This window comes from Rattus norvegicus, chromosome 19 (genome assembly GCF_036323735.1).
Source record: "Rattus norvegicus strain BN/NHsdMcwi chromosome 19, GRCr8, whole genome shotgun sequence".
Lineage (NCBI taxonomy): Eukaryota > Metazoa > Chordata > Mammalia > Rodentia > Muridae > Rattus > Rattus norvegicus.
Window position 1 is genome coordinate 55,343,972 of NC_086037.1, and position 22,703 is coordinate 55,366,674.

General features: G+C 47.3%; 1 protein-coding gene across 10 annotated transcripts in view; it reads left to right on the plus strand.

Annotated features, from left to right (window-relative positions):
• Window positions 1-22,703, plus strand: part of Hydin (Hydin, axonemal central pair apparatus protein) — a 346,279-nt gene that overhangs the window by 197,590 nt on the left and 125,986 nt on the right. For all 10 annotated transcript variants that reach the window (XM_039098232.2, XM_039098235.2, XM_039098234.2 and 7 more), the window contains 4 exons: window positions 14,691-14,828; window positions 15,592-15,664; window positions 18,893-19,003; window positions 19,227-19,436. In XM_039098232.2, coding sequence (XP_038954160.1) covers window positions 14,691-14,828; window positions 15,592-15,664; window positions 18,893-19,003; window positions 19,227-19,436 — 532 coding nt within the window. The remainder of the gene's footprint in view (window positions 1-14,690; window positions 14,829-15,591; window positions 15,665-18,892; window positions 19,004-19,226; window positions 19,437-22,703) is intronic.

A 22,703-nucleotide genomic window follows, 5' to 3' on the forward strand; every position in this document is an offset into this window, starting at 1 on the left:
GGACTCTTCCTATCACATAACCCTAGCCCACAGGACTATGCCACTCACACTGTGGGTCTTCCCTCCTCAGTTAAACTCCTCTGGAACTATCCTAAGAAATGTACCCAGAGATGTGTGTCATAGATGATTCTAAAGCTTTAGAATCATCTATGTGAACTTGACAGTGAAAATTAATTATCACAGATTAAACATCATATGCCTTCTCAGCATGATACCCAAACATATTACTTTAAATCATAGCATTCCATCCCTGGCCACCAAAGTCTTTTATTTGTCTAATGCAAAATACATGTAGTCAGTCCCTGGTATTTAACACTCCCAACACTGTCCTAAAAGTTTAAAGTCCAAAATCTCTCCTGAGATTCAAGTCAAACTCTTAACTGCAAGCCCATTCTGTAAAATAAAAACTAAGAAAATAAGTTATGTGCTTCCAATATACAATAGCATTTAATAAACATTCCTGTTCACAAGGGGAATAAAGGAAGAATACCAAGGAAAGATTAGCCTAAAATAAGATTGAAACCCAGTATTGCAAACAACAAACCCTGCAGCTCCATGTCAACATCTGGGGCTCATAATGATGTCATCTGAGCTCTAGTGGGCCTGGGAATCTCTCTAGTTCTGCTGACTGCAGTATATGTCGTCTCTTTCTTGGGCCATCTCTCCTCCATATTGTCTGTTTTCTTGGCAGATATCCCATAGTGCTGCCTTTTCTACCACCCTGGGATCTACACTGTAATATGGACTTCACTTTCACAGCTTCAAACATGGCCCTTCAGGGCCTCCTTTCAGAGAATCTCCTTTCAGAGAACACATTCCTTGGCCTCATGGTCAGAAGTATTACATTACCAACCCTACTCCTGGAACCAATTTCTATATTAATGACATTTTTGTGCATGCTATTCCATGACACCTCCCAGAAAAAAATTGACTGAGGAAGAGTTTATCTTAGCTCACAGTTTGAAGGTTCACAGTCCATCATAGCAGGGAAGGTATAGTAAGCAGAAGCCTAAAGTGGTTAGACAGTTTGCATCTAAAAATCATAGAGCAGTAAGAAATGGGCGGTAGGGGTTGGGGATTTAGCTCAGTGGTAGAGCGCTTGCCTAGGAAGTGCAAGGTCCTGGGTTCGGTCCCCAGCTCCGGAAAAAAAAAAAAAAAGAAATGAGTGGTAGTACCAAGCTCACCTTCTCCTTATTGCCTTTTTTAAAAAATTTTACATTAATTTATTGTGTTACATGTATATTTATGTGCATAAACTCACACATACCTGGGTGTGCATATGCCATGGGGAACACGTGGAAATCAGAGGACAACTTGCAAGATGCAATTCTTTCCTTCTACCATGAGGTCCCAGGAACCAGACTCAAGTTATCATGCAAGCACCTTTATCTGCTGAGCCATCTTGCTGCCCTCCCTTTTACCCACTTATTCAGGTGGTAAAACTCACATTCAGGGTGAGTCTTCCCCCCTCAGGGAAATAGAAACACTTTCTTCGGCACACTTGGAAGTGTGTCTCCTGGGTGATTCTAAAAATCAAGGAAGATTAACCATTACATCAGGTCTTAGCCAAAACTATAGATAAGTCGTAGTCAGTGTGTGGCTTCCTTGACCTCCCCAACATTCTTTTGTAGTTATAAAACCAGGTCCATGATTAGAAGCAGTTCCTTGTTCTGTCCAAGGGCCCAACTTCAGCTTTACTGAATCCCTCAGGGGTAATGTTTGGCTTCAGCTACTCCAAAGCAATCCAGTGTGCTAGGTAAAAGCCAACTCTTGAGTCAGACTTGTACTTGGCCCCTGCATCAATGTGATGTTTTGTTTGGGATGGAGCAGTGATACTAGTACTGACCCTAAGCCTCATGTATGGAAAAGGCATGCTGGACCACTGAGCTACACCTCCAGCCCCACTTGACAACCTTAGCCATGGCTGATTTTCCCTAAGTGTCAGCTTTCATGAGTTAAATAAGAGGAATAAAGATCCTTCCATCCAGAGATTGGAGGAGCACTGAGTCAGTTGGTACCCAGAGTGCTTTCAGAGCAATGTCTTCCCCCATCCTACACATTCTGCAAGAGTCGGCCATTAGCAGCCACGTCTTCATAGAAGGGCACCCTTATCATGTGGATACCAAGCCACATTTAAGAAGTAGCACATATGTGGTAGCTTTGCAATATTTTCCCCTGAAATCAATCTGATGCCATTCTGGGACACAAAGAGACCCCATGGAGTTAAAGGGCTTCAGAGACCTCTTTCTGACTTAAGCTTCCGTTCCTTCCATTACTTTTCCTTTTTTCCTACCAATGTGTCACTCCTCAGGATCCTTTAAGCTTCCGCAAGCATGTCTACTCTTTTTACCTCCCAGAAAATAGTTTGGGTTGGACACAATAATAAACTCCCATCCCTGGGGCTCTGGGGCCCTGGGAAAGATACCTCAGAGGAGGGATGGGTGGTTTCCCAAAGGGGAAACAGAATAGCAGCCAGCCTTGTCTTGGGCAACATTTGAGGGTGGTATTTATGCCCTGCCAGCCCCTTCTCCTGCTTAATCCTTTACTGGCTAGTTTCTAAAGCAGGATAGTGGATTTCGAAATCCAAAGATTAGTTCAATGGGAATGGGAGCTCGAGTCTCCCCCTAATATATTCTTCTGCTATTGCTGCCTTAGCAAATTACAAACTGGGTAGAAAGAGAGGGGAGGCACCTGATTGGGGAAGGGGGGGATGGATGCCAGGCAGAAGAGAGCAAAGATTTCCTACATAATGACTGACAAGACCCATTGTGTTTCCTCCTTACCAGTCCTATGCCACATGGACATTTGGTTCTAAAATTAGATGCAAGCTGCTTGGAAGTGTATAGGACCCTTCCTTGCTGAGGGGCAAGACCACCTTACCAGTGTTCTGGAGACATGAAGGCTGGAGGCCCCTTCTGACAATAGAGACACCACCCCCAGAACAGCTCTGTCACCATGGAGCCTTGGGTACTGCTAAGGCACTGTCACATCTGCTGGCTCTGTAGTTTTGATCTTTCCCATGAAATACAGCATGCCTGCTTCTGAGGTCACAGGGCAAAGCCACCCTTCCAGTGGGAATGAATTCACATCTCTATTATGAGAAAAAGCTCTTTTAACAGCTTTCCAGAGCACAACAAAAATGTCTTGAGTCAAAAATATTTCCCGTAGACAGCTGAATGAAGTCAAGCCCTCAGTGTGGTGATATTAGGAGCAGAGAGAGGAAGGTTCCAGAATTCTGACCAAAAGCAATAAATATAATGGCTTCCCATGTGCAACACACGACACATAACCACCCTGGGGAGTTGGTACATGTGTCACCCCCCAACACTGAGGCCACCATGATGTGACTGACCATAAGGCCCTGGCCTTAGACATTGTCTCCTTACTAACATATCACAGCTCCTTGTTCTATATATTTAATTCCACATATCCATTCTTCGTTTGAATAGGCCTTGTGTGGAGACTCTGCCCAGACATGTGCTGTGTGCCATGGGAATGCAAAGGTAGACTCGTCCTGGTCTATGCAAAGACAAGCATGGAAACCCTGCATGGGACCCAAGACACACAAGTAGCCCATTTAAAGATGATAGGATGCCCTCTTCCCTTCAGACTTGATCACATGAAGCTTCTTTAGGAAGGCTTGTTGGTGTGGTTTTAACAGTAAAGCCCAAGCAACACAGATGAGTCACCGAAATAACAGCATTAGAATGGGAGGGGATTTGGAGGGAAGTGGAAAGCGGTAAGAGGAGGGGAAGGAGGAGAGGGAGGGGGAGGGAGGGAGGGACTAGAAGGAAGAGAAAGAGAGAGAGAAACAGACAGAGACAGACAGAGACAGAGTCGAGTAGGAAAAGCAGTCTTTGCCTGTATAGATAGGAATCATAAAAACCCACAGCTACAGTGTGCTCCACAGTCTGAAATTACTTTGCTTGTCACTCTGCACCGTGCAAATATCAGTCAATGTAGAAATCCCATGCAGCAGCTCAGAGTGACTGGGATGGGGTCAGTGTTTGATCGGTTACCTCCAGAGAGGAGAGATGGTGCTTACTGCTCTGCAAACTCCGGGCAGGGCTCTCCAGCCCCTAAATGTGTCTGTCCTATGGGGCACATTTAGTGACAGTCACACCCTCAGCTGACCACAGTCCTGCTTCATAGAAGAAGCAAGGATTTTTGCCCTGTTGGTTCCCTCTGAGAACCCTGAGGGAAGGGTATACTTCCCGACTCTTAGCCGGCAGACCACCAGCTTCCTTTTCCTCAGGACACCTTGCCTTTGCCAGCATCCAGGCTACTTTCCCCTCCCTGGAGCCATGTTGAGTTAGGGCTTTGTTTTGACTTAATTACCTCTGACGAGATGCTATCTCTAAATGCTGTTGTTTTCTGAGTTACTGTGAATTAGGAGTTCAACGTAAGAAGTTCGTAGAGACAAGTCTGACCTATGACAGTATTTACTTTAAAAACCATTAAGCGAAGGAGGAAACAATCGATGAAATCAAGCTGTAGACACAGAAGCCTGTCATCAGGAAAATGAACGCTGTTTAGCTAGAAAGCTCTGTAAGGCAGACTTGGGGGGAGGGGACTGTGAACCATGCTGGAAAGTTTGATTTAGTTTCAAAATGTCACAAGCTACAGGAGGGCTTTTAATTAAGAGAAGGGTACACAGCCATAAACTAGTCAGCAGAAACAAGCTTTCCCAACAAAACTGCCCCAGGCATTCCATCAACCCTCAGGAAGAGCAATGCACTGCTGTCCTTAAGAAGAGGGAAAGTGAGCCCAGGCCTAGTGTCTAAAAGGAAATTAGGAATTAAGATTTCTTAATTAAGAAAATGGTCTATCAGGGCTCAGCAGATAAAGGCCCTTGCCATCAAGCACAACAACCAGAGTTCGATCCCCAGAACCCAGGTGGTAGAAGGAGTTGTCTTCTGACCTCCACAGCCATATACCATAGCTAGTGGGTCAGCACAGACACATACAGAGAGACAGACAGACAGAGACAGACAGAGATAGAGAGACAGGGAGACAGGATAGAGAGAACACACACAAACACACCAAAATTAATATTTTTTAAAATCACTAAAGATAATCTCTCTTCTCCTCCTCTTTTCTCTCTGCACATGTGCCCTCCCGCCACACACACACACACACACTCTCTTTCCTCGTGGCAACTCTCCTGGCCGCAATCCTTGGGGACAGTGAATTCACACTTGAGCAGCTTCCCAATAAACCTGCCTTTAATATAACATTTTTTTAAAAATCACCAAAGATAAAGGTAAGTATGATTTTTCATCGACTTTAAAGACTCAACTTAGTGTCATTTCCCACAATGCAACTTCAGCTGATGGGTTGATCTTAAAATTTACATGAAATTGCTAGAGTTTGAAACCAGCCAAGCCCATTCAAGCCTAAGAACATAATAGTAATGAGTGCCTTTGTGTACAGAGAGGCAAACAGAATAGAGGGCCAAGGAACAGAATGGCAAATGCATAAAACCATGACAAAGTTGAAATTGTTGAACCCAGAATAATAGAGGGGAGCTGTTCAATAAGTGTCCTCAGAGCGCTGTGTTCTACACAGAGGAAAGTCCAAACTGCATTCCTAAATTTACACTATAAAGAATATAATTTCGAATTTCATAAGGGTCAACAACGTTAATGAGAAGGTGCAAATATTTTTAAATTTGAAGAATGTGTGAGTGGTGAAAAAAGTAAGAAATTGAATAGCGATCTCAGAATAATGGAGACTTTCTCAAGATACAAGACTTTATGAAGCTATTCATAAATTCCGCATTAGACTTGAGAGCATTTGTTTATCAAAGAGGCACAGAAGGAGTGCAAAGACGGGTCACAAGTTGAGGGAAACTTCTGGCATGCATATTATCTTCAAATGATTAGTATACGTGATAAAGAATAGCTTTTAAGGAAGTGGCAGAATTAAATTTAGAAGTGAGAGGGCATGGCATCCAGGAAGTTCACTGAAGCTGGAATGTGAGTGATCCACGAAGAATCAAAAGCTATTCTACCTCATCAGTGATCAAGAACTGTGGAAACTGAAACAGACGGAAGATGCTGTTACATAGCCCGCCATGTTGGATGAACTAAGTCGGGCCCTAGCCGCATGGCACCGGGGAGGTAGATGGGGGCGGCTGGAGGAAGATTACATTGATAGTCACTTTGGAGTTGATTCTGTCTGGTGGGGTTTTCAGTCACAGTGAAGGGCAACTGGCCAAGCTGATGGGCAAATTCCCCAAGGCCCCCCCGACCCCCACTCTGGAGCCTGTCTGCCTTTGGGTCACCTCTTTCTCCAGTCTGCTTCTCCCTCCTAAGACCCTCTTGGTTAATACAGTTCTCCTCCGGCGTGCTTCCTAGGTTGATCTTCCTTCTGGCCCACCACACCCTCATCCTCCATCGAATCCCATCTGGGACCACCCAGGTTCCCTTTAATCCTCAATTTCCGTGTTGGGAGTAGGATGTATAATACACGTCTGTGTGGATGCGTGCATGCCTGTGTAGGTGTACATGTGTGTACATGTAGAGGCCGGAGATCGTCAGATGTTGTCCTGTTACTTTTCACCTAATTTTTTGAGTCAGGCTCTCATCTCACTGAGCCCTATCAGTTCAACATGGCTGGCCGGCCAGTGAGCTTCAGGCATCTGCCTGTCTGCGCTTGCCCAGTGCTGGCATCACGCACTGTGCCAGCACACCTGGCTTTTCACATAGGTGCTGGGTATCTGAACTCCGGCCCTCGTGTTTGCAAGGCAAGAACTTTACCACCTGAGCATCTCCCTAGCTTCTCATTAGCTCATCTCCTTCCCTCCCAGTGTATGGAAAATACGCAGAGTGCTTTCTAATATCTAGAAAGCAGCATCTGCCGCTGTGCCGAACCAGCCTTCCCATCTGTTCCTCTCCATCGGCAATTTCCTCCAGCTCCTCACAGCCTCGTGCTCTCTGTCCTCTGCTCTCCACATGACAGCGCCATGTCTTAGCCCCTCTCTTGTTCCTCTTCGCTCAGCCACTGGTTCTGTCACAGACAGTCGAAGAAAAATGGAATAAGGGTGTCTGTCCTATCACTTCCCCCACCCAACCTTAGGTGCTTTGAAACTGAAACCACAAGGTCAGGAGTGACTGCTTTAGCCAGGCGAAGTCCTGTCATTCTATGATCATCGTCATCTGTCCGTCTGTCCATCCCTTACCACCCCCACCACACACTCCCACCTCCCACCCCCTACCACCTCCCATCCCCACCACCCTCAGTTCCCCCACTCTCTCCTTCCTGGGGGATGACAAGCTGTATGCAAACATGTGTTAACACATATGACGATTGCTAAACAAATATGCAGTTGTTAGTAAATTGAGGTCCACTGTAAAAGAAAAATAAAAAGCATCAGTCCAGCTCTAATGTGCTCAGAGCCCTCTGGGAAGGCCTCAGACTTCCTATTGCCCCCATCTACCAAGAATCTCCTCTCCTCTGTGCTGTGAGGGGGTCTAAACCTTGGAGCCTGAGAGAACTGTAAATACCACTCAAGTCTGAGCTTCTAGAAACACAACTGCAGCCTTTGTGATCCACCTGCAGGACCCGAGGTTTCGGGCAGAGGGAGGTCCTTGGCCCAGGGAGGCCTTTCGCCCTCTCTGTACAGAACATGAAAGTGGCCCTTATGCTGTGCCTCTGCCACCCAGGTCTGTTTCTAAGTCAGCCTACTCCTGTTTCCTGAAGTGCTAGCTGTTTCCCCACGGATGAACCAGTAAGGGTGGGGTTTTTTTCGGTTATTTTTTTTTTCATTTCAGTTTTGAGGGTTATAAAACTTTCTGTCCTGCTTTGATGTTGTTATAAAAGACTCCTGGTCACCTTGTTACAGGTTCCCTCCTTTAAAGCATTTTCTGAGTGCCTTTAATATCAGCCACGAACATCAGCCTCAGGCAGATTCAATGTGAGCTCAGCCAGCTTCTAAAGGAGCCAGTGGAAAAGTATCAGCAGATCTGATCCCAGGCCGGATTATGTCTGCTTGGCTCCTTTAGTGTTAGGATTCATAAGGAGTCCATGCATCTGCATATTCACATTAAGTAAAAGTCTCCCAAAGTAAGCTACCTCCACTGGAGGCCAGGCACTCAAAGAAACTGACTTTTAAAGCCTTCTTGTTTTGAAAGTATTTTTCAAGTGCTTTGAAGCTGAACATATTATGAGATTTCAGTCTACCTGCTCAGCGGCCTTTCCAAGATTGTGTAGCAGTGGGGACACCTTCTGGAGCTTCGTAGGAATGGCCGAGTCTCACTGAAATCTCTCTAGAGAGCTTCAAGGTAGTCTGTTAACTGTCTTCTCCTACTACCTCAGAGCTAAACTCCCAAGGTGTCTCCTCAAGGGCCAGGTCAATGATGTCTTCTTTTCCTAGATTCCAAGGGAAGGTTCCAGATGACTCATTACAAGTTCCTTGTGTGAGGGATCGTAGTGTCTTTTGACATGGGAAGGCCTGTTTTGTGACTTGCCTCTGAGAGAGAGTGGCCTGGCCGGAAGCAATCCAAGAACACTCACCCCAGTGGCTCAGGAGGTTTGCCAGCAGAGCTGTGAAGAGTGTGAACTCAGGGTCAGTTTAGCACAGCTCAGCAAATTGTTTGCCTCTCTTTTGTCATTTGAAAAGTGACTTGTGGTATCCTGGTGTGGAGATCAAATTGGGCAGTGGGATGTTGGTGAACAGTATTGGCTGCAGTTACCAAACACACATTTCTACTGGTACATACTTACCTGACACTTTCTTTGTGACTTTCTCCCCACAGTGATGGGGTTATAGCCTCTCAGCCTTGAATGCACACTGGAATCATAACAGGAGCTTTCAAATAGCCTGGCACCAACTAAACCCAATCTCTCCTGTTGTAATCCCGGGCCTAGGTCTTTTAAGATCCCACAGGTGACCCCAAAGGACAGGCACTTGTGAGAGCCCCTCCTGAGTGGTTCCATCTCTCACACTTGAGAGGTTTGAGCTTCAGCTCCTCAGTCCTCACCACCAGCCCCTTGGCACATGTGGCCATTTGGAGGCGCTGGAAACATGTTGACGTCAGAGGACTGAGGCAGGCTGCTTTCCCATAATGGTGGTGTCTGCGGTTGCCTTCCCCTCTTCGTGTGGCACAGCTAGGATGAATGTTAGCAGAGAAGACTGCAGCAGTGGCAGCGGCTTCTACCATTTGCTTTCTAATGAAGGAAGCCTACACATCCAGGCAGTAAGTGTGGGAGCATGGCAGGGACTTTGAGTTTAGGATGCAGGAGAACATGCTGTCTAGTAGTATAGTCGAATGATTCCTAGGAGTACAGCAACGATTGTCATCTGTTCCCTTTAGAAACAGGAAGGGACAGCGGATTGTGACACAGGAATTCTGAGGAGGGAGGAGGAGGTGGGGGAGGGAGGGAAGAGGGGAAGGAAACGAAACAAAGAGGAAGGGAAAGAGGGAGAGCTGTTCAAAATGAGATAATTAGAAAGAAGAGAAACCATTTCTAACCCTAAGATATAATAAATATATACTAAGCATGGCACTGGATAACATATGAGCTGTTCATATCACCTTTTCCAATACAGCATCATTGGCCAGAGAAGCCAAGACCAGATTTTGGATCTGAAGGAAATAGACTCTACTTGATGATGGAGGTCGGGGGAGGCAACATTTTCTTGCAGACGTCTGTGCTTACAGGAACAGGACTGTGGTCATTTTTATGCCATTCAATGCAGTGCTTCAACAAAACAAGATTCTATGTGTACGTGTGTGACGTCCATGTGCAGTCATCTGTATGTATGTGCACGAGGAATCCAGAGGACACCTGCAGACGTCTTCCTCTGTCACTATCTCCCTTACTTTTTGAGGCAGATTCTCTCCATAAACCCATAGCTCACTGGTTCCACTAGCCTAACTAGCCCGTTTGCTCTAGAGAGTCCCACTTCTGCCTTCTAAGCACTGATGTTACAGTCGAGCATCCCCACCCCAGCCAGCATTCACATGGGTTCTGGGAATCTGAATTCCAGTCCTCATGCTTGCACAGCAAGCCCTCTAACTACAGGGCCATCTCCAGCCTCATGGACTCTCAGATAGAATTCCTCCCTCAATAAACGTTGGGTGAGTGTTATCTTGAAAGTTGACACAGCATTGTGCTGGGGACAGTGGTGGTGGAGACAGGCCTGGCTGCTGAGAGGATTGCAGCGCATGGTCCATGGAAGCATGAACAGCACCCCATAGCATGGCCTCAGGGTCACAGTATACACTCCCTGTGGAAACTGCAAGCTAAGGCTTAAAAGTCACATCCATGTGAACTGAGCAAAGGCATAGAGTTGTCTTAGGCAGAAGGAGAGCGTGTTCTACGGGCTCACGGTGAGGAAGAACCTTTTTGGTACTTGGAGAATTTCACTGAGGACTGAGCAGATGAGGAGTGTGGAGAATGGGAAGGCTCGGGGCTGTGGGCAAGAGTAGGGAGTCTGGTCGTGAAGAGCTTTGTCAGAGCAGTTGTGTGCTCAGTTATTCCTATGTCTCTGTCTCTGGCCCGTTGGCCTTAGGGTGACTGGAAGCCAGCATCTGTCCTCTCTGGAACTTACACAGAGGTAGTGTGGCTGAGGCTGGGAGAGTTGCTGCATTGAGGGAAAAAGCCTCAGGAGAAACTGTGAGAGAAGTCAGAGAGAACAGAGGTGAACCCAGAGCTGTGGTTGTCAAAGTAACTCTGACCTCAGAGTCCCATCCCACAGGGAGCTCTGGGGAGTGGACCAATCATCAGAGTTTGTCCCTTTCACAGCTGAGGAGGCTGGGCTCTTAGAGCCTCACACCCATTAACCAGTCGTCGGACTATCTGCGAGCCCTTCCTAAAGGAAGTTATAACCTCCTGAGAAATGCTTCGTGTGTGAGGCAGTTTCTGTCAGGGCAGGGCAGTGCTCCCGAGAAAGGTGCTCCCAGCACCCACGGTGTCTGTGGATGAGCACATCCTCCTAGAGGGGTGATCTAGGCATGGGCTATCACCATCTACAGCATTCATTTTGGAAAATAACATATGCTGGTAGCCTTTGCCCAGCCGCATAAAGCCCACCTGCAAGCCTTGTGTAAAGCCAGAGGCTGTTGGGACCCTCAGTAAGGGACAATCCCGGAACCCAAATGTAAAGAATAAGCGAATCGGCGGTCACTGTGTCCACTGCAGAGCTAACCTAACCCCAGCACCTTTCTCCCCACCACCCGGACCTCTCTGCCCACACCTGAGTGATGTGACCTTCACCGTCCAGTCTACAGATGCCCTGACATCTGCAACAGTTGAAGCACAAGCTCGTTCTTGGGCTTTTGTTTTGTCGTGGCACAGCTTGCTGTGGAGGGGGGACAGGAGATGAGAGAGGTAGACTTTGTTGTTGTTGTTTTTACTGTGTATATAGCACAAAGGTCCGTATTGATCCTTACCCGGGTGTTCAAACTAAAACACAAAGGAGCCTCTTGAGCCTGACCTGGTGCTGTTCATCAGCCTGTGTTTGACATTTAGAAGACACAGTCGGGGCCCAAGGAGTGTCCTTTCCTGGTGTCTCCAGCGAATCTTCTAGAATTGGAGCAATATTGATTTTCTCTGACTGCTGTCCACTCTCTTTTAAAAATAACGGGATCCAATCCCGTGAAAGCCAGAAGGACAGGAAAGTAATCATCTATGTCTAAGAGGAAAATTGATCTGATCTATACCTGAAGGGGAAATGAATCCTTTGCGGTGGGGGGAAAAGTCAAACCAGCATTGGGTTTGAATGGGGTAGAGGGGGGAGCGTCAGGTTTTAACCAGTTAAAGCCTCTGCTCTGCGTAAGGTCTCATTGTGGTAAACTCTTTTGTTTGCTTCCCGGTTGAGGTGTTGCTTTTCCCGGGTGTGCAGACACTTCACAGCTTTGTGTTCCTCCCTGACAGACATTCCCACATGCTCTCTTTTAAATCTGGAAGACATCCCGGGGGGCGGGGTGCTGCCAATGTTGAATGATTGCTATTCTATGCACGATGACCCAGCAGAGGGTCCCTCTGGCATCTGTGCGGACCTGGGGTGATTAAATAAGTGCTCAGAACTGCCTCTGCTGTTTTCCACTGTCCCTGGCTGGTAAGGCTACAGTGTGAACCCCATGTTAATTATCAGTTCTGTCCTGAGCTACCGCAGTGACTTCCCACCCACGGTGGCTACTCACCATCACCTGAAGCATGTGGGACGACCTAAAACCAAGTCCTAGGCCCTCCCTACCCAAGACCCAAATCTGCCCAAGGATGGAGCCGAGAGTCTTCATTGCATCAAGTTTCTCCTGAGATTTTCTTATATCTCCCCCACCCCCATGCCCTCTAACAGAGAGGCTCTGCCAAGAAATCAGAGTCAACTAACGGCATCTGATCTAGAACAAGCCCAGTGGAAACTCAAGAACGACAAGATCATCCTAGGCAGAGGTGTGAGTGTGGCCTACCGCTCACCTGTTCTCATTTAACTGCCTACCCTGCCAGCCAGCCAGCCAGCCAGTCAAACATCCACTGTGCTCACCGGCCTTTGTGCTGCAGGGCTGAGGAGACCCTGCCTCTCCCCGTGCTCGCAGTGCTGTAGTGAGCTCCAGCTACAGATGAGACCAGCTCTGGGTTTCCTCAAGAGGAAGAAAATCAGTCCTCCTTCGTAAAACAACAGGCAACACTCAGCTCAGAGCCTTTACCGGGCAGATAAATAGCATTGTTTTTTCCCCCTGTTGAGTTTTGAAGTGAATTAAGACCAGGGTTCCATTTGTAGTAATCATACAAATACATTCCCTTGAAATAAACCTACTAATGATAATATGGAAGCCGCCACCACGTAAGCAGAAAATGGCTTAAATTAATCTGAATGCCAAGTGGCCTTCAATGTTGAACATGCAGAGATCATATAATCCAGCAGTTCCCTACCCAGGAATTTGTCCAAAAAGAACGAGTGACTCCGTTTGCCGTTACGAGAACAAACATCTGAGCCAACCACAGAGCGAAAGGTTTATTTCGGCTCACAGCTGCACAGGCCTCGGTCCATAAGCTGGTTTGTCTAGTTTCTCTTGGGCCTGTGACAAAGCAATAAACACCTCATGGTAGGAATATAAGGCAGAGTAAAACCACTTTCTCCGTTGTGAGCCAGACAGCAGAGGGCGGGAGAAAGCAGCATTGTACTATGTCCTCTGGTGCTGTGTCCTCAGGGACCTAAAGGCCTTACCGCCCAGAACCTCCCCCTCCTGTGAACAGTACCAAGCTGCGGATCAAGCTGAATACAGAGCCTCTGGGGGGAACATACCAGATCCAAGTCAAAGCGAGAATAAACACATGTCCACACGAAGACCCACACACAAATGTTTGTAGCAACTTTATGAACAGGATCCCAAGGCTAGAAATAGCTTGGCTGTCCATCAACAAGAAGATGCATCAGTTCCTGTACTATGGAGAGCTACTCAGTAGTCATGTAGAATACTGTCCCATGTAACAATACTAACGTTAAAAATGCCTATGTTGAACTAAAGAAGTCAGAACCAGCCAGTACTGACGTCCGGTTCCATTTCTTTGACGCTGTGGGTGGAACTTATCCACTGTGCCGTAAAGCACAAACCCACAAGGATGATACGTAGCTTCTAAGGGAAGGTAGGAGCAGCCTGTCTACAAACATGGCGGTAGATGCCTGAGTGTGCCCATCAAATGGTACGCTGATGGGTTAATTTGGCAAGTAACCGCACCTCGGTAAAATCACTTTGTTGGGTAATGCTGGGTAGGCAGAGATCAGAAGGTGGTAACGGGGCACCTGAGACTCAGGAAACACACGCTTTGCCTCAGCGGGAAGTGGATTCCATCCTGAAATGTGAATCGGAGGCTTTGATGATCCTGGGAGGCTTTCCCTCTCCAGAGGGAAGAAAGGTCCACGCCAGGAACTTCTGCTGGGCCTGACTTCAAATGGGACCAGAATGATTAAATAAATGAACTGGGCTGAAACTAAGCTAGGGGAAGGAGGGGAAAAGTCTAGAGCAAAGTCACGTGTGCCCAGGAAGAAGAGGATTGAGGGTGAGCCTGCCACTTTGTACCTGACCTTGTCGACATCCAAAATCTTTTCTAATCTAGTGAGTGAAGCCTGAGCATGTGGGCTTCGGTGCCAGCAGGTGCAGTCACCAAAACTCCCCTGACCCCCTCTGCTCAGAACTTGAGTGACAGCAAAGCTTGCCAATGGGGCCAGTGTTGGGATGTGTCAAGCCAGGTGCCGAGGACTGACTCAGCATTATACGAGACAGATCTTGTTTGCCCTTTTTTCTTTCTTCTTTCTTTTTTTCAGGATCCCAACAGGGAATGCTTTACATGCCCGACCCCAATCTCAGCTCTGCTTTCTGCTTCTCTGGGAGCAGATCCTATGTAGGGTTGGCCACGCAGTTCAGGCAAAGTACTATATCTGGTGCTCCATTAGAAACAAGTGAGGGAGCTCACGGCCAGCCAGAAATGAGAAGGAAATGGGAAAGGGGAATCCCAGGAGTCTGTGTGTGCTCAGAGGGGAGTTCCTGGATCCAGGCTGAGATGGGTGATCCCTGAAAATCTGAGGGTCAAGACTGCTGAGATTTGAAGAATGCAAGTCCAGGGAAGGGCACAAGGTTGTCCTTCTAGATCTTTCCAGTGGAGGATACGAGAATAGCCTTAGAAAACCCGAGCCCAGGAGCCTACAACTTGTAATTTACAGTGCCTCTTTGTCCTGGTAGGTTTGCACCATGTATGAAGCCCTACAGCGCCTTCTTGTCCCAGATGGAGTCCATCCCAGCAACGTCAGTCACCGCTAGCTCTCTGGCGGCCCCACCGATGCCAGAGTACACTGAGATGGACTTCAGTGATTCTATCAAGTATGGAGGCCAAACCATGTGGGCTCGGCCTAGCAGCATTCTCACCTCTCACTGAGCTTACACTCTCATCCTCCACCCCTCACCTGTCCGTTCCACTATACGCTACCCAACAGTTAGGTGAAGGGATCCTATGCGTTAGGCCCACCACTGAGCCTAAGTTAAAGAGCTGAGAACCATCCTTCCTTCCCTTCAATCCCTCACAGAGCAAAGCTCTGCAAACAGGGTGATAGTCAAGGTAGAAAGCAGAAAATAACATTATCCATCCATCAAACACCATGTCCTCACAAAAAGATGCTCTGGGTAATTAAGAAACTCAGCTAGGTATGGTGGCAGATGCATGTCATGCCAGTACCCAGGAGCCTGAGGCAGGAGGATTATTTGAGGCCAGCCTGGGCTACATAGTGATACCTGGTCTCAAAAACAAGGTAAACATCATGACCTTGAACGTTGAGCACAGAGGACACATCCAAACAGTCTGAAGAAGTGCCCATGCTTCCCAGAATGCCTTATGAATTGGACAGGAACTTGGTGCCCCAGGAAAGGGTGGCCATTGGGAGACCGAAGAGTGCCATGTCCCACTCTACACGTGTGAAGGCAGAGGACAGTTGAGCACTGGCAGCCGACCTCTTAGAGAAAGTGTCGCGTAGGCAATGCTCTCCTTATTGTGCAGCATGGCAGAGAGGAAGAGAAAAGCGGGGGTTGGACACAGTTGTGCTGGACTGTGATGACAGCTGCCAATCCAGTGATCCTCTTGTCTCCCCAGGACCATCCTTATGGACGACGAAGCTGGACCTGAAGAAACCAAAAAGCCCATGACGTCCGCTATGGTCTCAGAAGTAAGATCCCTTTGCTCCTGGGCAGGGTTAGCAAGGGAAAGCTCCTCCTCAAAGCAGAGGAGCCAGGAGCAGAGAACCAAGTGCAGCACTGGAAGGGAGCTGGAGCGAGGTCGGGGGTGTGGGGGGGGGATGTTGTCCAGGTCACTTCTCCCCAAAGTGAGCATCTCAGGGAGAGGTCAGGATACCTCAGGACACAGATTCCCAAAAAGTTAAAACCTGGTGATCTCTAGGCCTGAGTAGCCATGTGCTCTTCCTACTTTCAACATAAGGCAGAAGAATCTTCCTCAGGAATAATGCAGTATATGCCAAGGCGAGGTCACAGCCCTGGGCTAGGGAAATGGTTCAGTGGCTGTTACGCAAGAGTACACGAGTTCAGACCTCCAGCAGGACGTTCTCTGGGTCACTCATCACTAGGCACAGCACTGGTGGCATATGCATGGAGATAGGTAGAACCCTACAGTCGAGCTGACTTGCTGAATTCCAGGGTCAGTGAGAAACACCACCGCTAAAAGATAAGGTAGAGAGTGGTCAAGATGTGAACATTGACATTTAGCCTCCACATACATGTGCACAGGCACCTTCTCTCACACGTGTACACAATGCATATGTGCACACACATACACACTCCAATACACACAAACACCCACAGTCCTCCACACACACACTCACATAGTATGCTTACCCTTAAATACTTCCTCTAGAACGGTAGACTGAGAAAACCCACTGGAACACAGAGTTCTCCACTAGAAAGATATTTTTTCTTACACCTTAGAAATAACAACAAAATAGAAAGGAAATTGAAAAAATGCAAAATGAATTACTATATGTCCAAGCTAAGACTGAGTCGTGGCAAAAAAAAAAAAACAACAAAAAAAAAAAAACAAAACAGGCATGAGCAGAGATTTTCATATATACAGGCAGGGGAGCAAGTTGGTGTCGCCTCTTCGACATGTAACTTGGCAGGTGCATTAATATTTAAAATGTGTTCCTCCTCTTCTAACTTATTCTCCAGCTATACCTCTGTGTTTGTATGAAGCTCTAAGTAGCCTTGCACATCACAGCTTTGTTTATGAGTATGAACATTTCTGAAACAACAATTCTGCCAACAGGAGATTAACCAAATTACATCCGCACAAGGCAGCGCTGTGGAATTCTATTATAAAAAGCAAATAGGTTCTTTACTAGTTTGGTGTAATCTCTAAAGTATTAAATAAGAAGTGCTAGGGAAAAAATGGGCACATAGTGTGCTGCCATTCCTGTCAAGGAAGAAGTATACAAAAACGATGACTAATAGTTACTTTTTAATATTGTGTGAGTATGTAGATATATATATACATATATATATATACATACACACACATATATATATATACATATATACTTACATGAATTTTGCCTGCATCTGCCAATGTGTGCCATGTGTATGCAGTGCCCACAGAGGCCAGAAGAGGGCACCTGATTCTCTAGGACTGGACAAATGGTAAGGAGCTGTGTAAAAACAGCCATTGCTCTTACTGAGCCATCGTCTCTCCAGCCCTAAACAGCTAGGCACTTACTGAGCACCTAATATACTTTCCACACTCGTAGACTTTTTTCTCGTTGTCTCCGGTGTGGGAACCACTGTCTTTTCCCACTTCAGTGAGGGGATGCATGTGTCAAGCACTCCAGCTGGCAGACTCAGCAGTCTCTACGTCTTTCAATGGTGAGGTGGTGTGTGTGTGTGTGTGTGTGTGTGTGTGTGTGTGTGTGTGTGTGTGTGTGTGTTTGCTTATGCATAGAGTAGCTAATAAGCACCAGGGTCATGAGGGCAGAGGTTTTCTTCTTCCTGTTCTGTTCACCATTTTGTCTCTAGTACCTGGAACTGGTCCACAGTATGTCTTCCGTAAGTGTTAGTCAGGAAAAGACTTGAGAGTCAGTTAAGAGCACTTCCTGCTCTCCCAGAGGTCATGCCCAGCACCCACACCGGGAGGTTCACAGCCACCTGTGACTCCAGCTGCAGAGCCCCTGGCATCGTCTTCCAGCCTCCGTGGACGCCTCCACTCACGTGCACTTACCCACTCCCAAATGCACACATGCGCACATAAAAATGTTTTAAAATAAATGTTCAAAAGTTCGTCAAAATAATCAGGTGGGATTTATCCAGAAAACAAACAGTGGTTCTTAAGAGACAACTGAAGCGTGAGGAATATCGCTGCAAGTATTATTTCTAACTTATGCCCTGTTTAATAATTTTAACTTTGTATCATGCATATGTACCAACTACTTTTAATACTTTAAATGATGCTTATGGAGACTATTCTACCACATGAGGTGTACACAGGTGTATATGCACAGGACAGAGACACATATACACACATGAGTACTACAAACTGAGTTGACTGTAGTTTCTTTCCTTAGATCTTTCCCTACCTTTTCATTGCACACATTTGTCTTCTGAATATTCATCAATGTCTATCGTGAGAGATGCTTGTCATGGAACATTTGTGCAATACAGAAATATCAAAACAAGACTCCTTTGAACCCCACCATTCATAAGAAAACACTACAGAAATCCTTAGCAGTCTCCCAGATAACAGTTTTGCACAGTCAAACCTCAGAATGAGTTTACACCCACTCGTGCCTTCAGAGCATGACTCACATGAGGCCTCTGTAACCTCACATGAATGAAATACACCTTTCCTATCAAAAACATGCTGTATGCATTACTTCTGGTCCACAAACACACATTGAGTCATCGTCTGTGGATAGAAATATGCTGTTTCTGTGGACAGACTGCTTGCTTTCAGAACTCCCCTGTTAAAATGACCCCGCAATAAATATCCATATATGGGCATTTTGAGCATTGCCCCAAGTGTCATTGTAAGGGGAAAAAGAAGTCCAGGTTTTAAAAACGTATTTTCAATTACATATTCTTGTGTTGGGGAGGGCATATGCATATGAATGCAGTGTTCATAGTGGCCAGCAGAGGGAGCCAGATCCACCTGAGCTGGAGTTACAGGTTACAAGGGCCTCTGAGCCATTCAACATGGGTGCTGTGGACCAAACTAGGGTCCTTTGCAATAGCAGTACCTGCTCTTAGCCAGTGAGCTATCTCTTCATCCCCTACACGCTCCATTCTTACCGTCATAGTTGCTGTGTTTCCTTTTCTTACAAGGAAGGAGGAGTGTGCACATTAATGATGAGCTGGGGCGTGTGTTTGCGAGCTTTTCTTCCCTCTTTCATTTCCAGGCAATAAAATACAGCTCCGCGGGAACAGAAAGAAGCCAGAGCCAGCCGGACTACCCAGAATGCCTGTGGGTCTATGACCCGGATGAGATGCTTTCTATTGGGATAGAAGAAGTAAGTGATAGCCCCAAGGTCCTCAATCACCCAGCACCGTCGCCAACAAGCACCTTCTCCGTATTGGAAACTGACATCTACCTAGAGCGTTTCCACTGCCAACTTCATGCCCGCTCGAGACTCTAAAGTCAAGACTGAGTCTGCCCACTGACAAAGTTTAACTCACCCACTGCTGACCCGTCATCCTGACAGCTGTTCCCACGTGGGATGCCTTTCTCTGCAGGTCTTCGACATTTTGCCCCTCTACGGAGTTCTGCGGCCCTACAGCAACCATCAAATATCGTTTACCTTCTACGGACACTGTGACATCGTCGCCCGGGCCAAAGCTCTGTGTGAAGTGGAAGGAGGGCCCACCTATGAAATAATCCTGAAGGGGGAGGCGTCCCTGGTCAACTACTCCTTTGACACGAAGGACATTAACTATGGATTGCAGGTAATGCAGACATCAGGTGGCGGTTTTCCAGGTGTGCCTTAAACATGGGCTGTGGTCCTCATACTCCCCAACCCCTCATCTGTATTCAGCTTCCCTGCCCCTGTCCCCCTGTTTGCAGCCATTTCACTTGCTCTTCTTGACGCCTCCTCCAGGTAAGCATCAGAAGATGCTCACTTTCCAGTCCCATCTCCCTCGTTAGCCCCAGTTTCTCACACCCCTCAGTTCACAGGCTCCAAGGTTTCCTTGCCACCCTCTCCCACGCACCCCACACACCTGAAATGTACAGCATTTCCAAGTTTCCCACCTCAGTCCCACTTTGAACCCCTCCAGTCCCACCACAGCTCACACCTAAATTTTTGTTTTGATGGTTTTGGTTTTGATTTTTTTAAAGGCAGGGTCTCATGGGGCCCCGGCTTACTTCAAACCCACTGTTGTAGCCAGAGGATGACCTCAAATTCCCGATGCTCCCACCCACACCTCCCAAGAGCTAGGATTGCATGCATGCACAGTGACACCTGGCTGCCATGCCTGAATATCACAGCAGTCTGCCCGTACTGCAGTGCAGAAGGGACTCCGTGTCTGATTCAGTGGGACCTGCATTTGCCTGCAGTTTCAGTTTTCAAAAGCCAGCTCCCTGCCACATGATGTCAACACCTCTGGTCTACAGACACATACCAAGCAAGGGATCACGTCACTACCAATCCACATAGACGTCGTTGTCAGAGAAATTTTCCAAAAGTGTATCGTCATCCCATCATCATCCCCATCATCCCCATCATCCCCATCATCATCCCCATCATCCCCATCATCATCCCCATCATCCCCATCATCATTCCCATCATCATCCCCATCATCATCCCCATCATCATCCCCATCATCATCCCCATCATCATCCCCATCATCCCCATCATCATTCCCATCATCCTCATCATTCCCATCATCATCCCCATCATCATCCCCATCATCCCCATCATCATCCCCATCATCCCCATCATCATCCTCATCATCACCCCATCATCATCCCCATCATCCCCATCATCCCCATCATCATCCCCATCATCCCCATCATCATCCTCATCATCACCCCATCATCATTCCCATCATCATCCCCATCATCCCCATCATCATCCTCATCACCCCCATCATCATTCCCATCATCATCCCCATCATCCCCATCATCATTCCCATCATCACCCCCATCATCATCCCCATCATCATCCCCACCATCATCCTCATCATCCCCATCATCTTCACCATCCCCATCATCCCCATCATCCCCATCATTCCTGGGACAGTTCATCCCAGCAGCTCAGTCTTGAGAAAAAAGCACATTTTTTTTTTGCTTTGGGTTTTTTGTTTGTTTGTTATCCTGTCTGGATTCCTGCTGTTACCTTAGGAGCATCACCTCACATCTCCAAGCCTCAGCATCTCTCATCTATAAGATGGGGATGGGCAGCGATGCCATCCCACCAGCGATGCTTTGCTCTGGTCATGGTAGACTGTCACTGTGAGATCTCTTCTCTGTCACCAGTTAGGTCACTTAGCTCCTGGCTTGGGCTGGGCTTTTCTGCTCCCTCCCTCCCTTCCTCCATGCAACTGCCCTACTGAGTCTGGCTCTTGCCACCCCTATGCCCCCATCTTCCACACAGATCTCCTACCTTGAGAGGCAGGGTGTGGTGCAGACATTTCATTTGGAACCCGCTCTGAAGACACTGTTCTCTATATGCTGATCAGCTGTGGGTCTCTGTGCCATTGCCATCTACTACAAAAAAAAAAAAAAAAAAAAAGCTTTGCTCACAAGGGTTGGAGATGCACTAATGTGTATTAAGTTATTAGGAGTCATTTTAATAGTATGCCATTTTATCAGTACAATTAGTGTGGTACTAGGCTTTCCCCTGGGGACCATGACTTATGACCTCGGTGGCAGGTGTACATGCCATCTTATGGGATGGGCCATATAGCCAATCAAGAGGTAGCTTGTTATGCCCATAACATTTATGTCCCTGCTGTACCAGGGAGGTCCTTGCAGTTCACAGGGTTCGTAGCCAGATGAGGCTGATGGTGACTTTTCTCCCCAGTAGCTCTCACAGCACCTTCCAGCAGTGTGAAAGCTAGGCTAGCCAGCAGGGATGCAACTCCCAGTAGAGCACCAGCTAGATCTCTTCACGGTCCATGACTCGACCATGTGGTACCTTTGACTACAGGTCTTACGGTCAAGTTCTGGGAGGTGACCTATAATATTGGCAACAGCCTGTGATATTTAGGAAGTCGGTGGGATCCCCATTGTTCAGCCATCCTTTTTATGATTTCGTTTTGGGTTTGGAGCTTTTTGAGATGGGGTCTCTCTGTATAACCCTGAAACTCATCATGTAGGCCAGGCTAGCCTCAAACTCAGAGAGACCTACCTGCCCTGCTGCTTGATTGCTGGGATTAAAGGAACGTACCACCACACCCAGCTGTTAAGCCCGTTTTTTTTTTTTTTTTTTTTTTTTTTCCGGAGCTGGGGACCGAACCCAGGGCCTTGCGCTTCCTAGGTAAGCGCTCTACCACTGAGCTAAATCCCCAGCCCCTAAGCCCGTTTTTTAACTGATGCTCCATACACAGACATCGAGTCGCCCATAATCCCCCGGTATAAGCCATCCATTTAGCTGTGGCCAAGTGTGTCTACCCACTGCCTCTCATGCACCACAGCCCTCTCTACCTCCACACTTGTCCTGCACTGTGCTTCTCATGTCCTGCTCCGCCCCCATCCCAGACCTGTTCACCTGTCAGTCACGGCCCAGCTCCTTCCCAAAGCTTACCTCCTCCCTGCCTTCACTTGGCACTTGGCACATCTCAGACACAACGCGATTTCTGACTGGGGTAGGGGTAGCTCTCAGCCGGGTCTCTGTGTACTTCTCTCTGCTTAGACTGTGTGTTGTGTACTCAGAGACTGTACTTCCTGGTGACTTTTACCTCATTTGATCCCTGTTACGTAGCCATGCAGAAAGTAGAAATTATTGAAATCCGTGTGTACAGATATGCGTGTAGTCTGAAGACTGCCTCTGCAGTCAGAGTCACCCAACATGCTGTCTTCTCCGCCATGTTATCCAGATAGAATTCACTTTGCTTCTTCACCCCCAGGGTCCTCTGATAAACTGGTCTCAATTCATCTCTACAGCTCTGTCACCCTAAACAGACCTGATCCTACCTAAGACAACGAGTTTTGCCCTGGTTTGTTCTCGGAACCCCTGAAGTAGGCCTCAGTTTGGGGGCGTTAAGCCTACC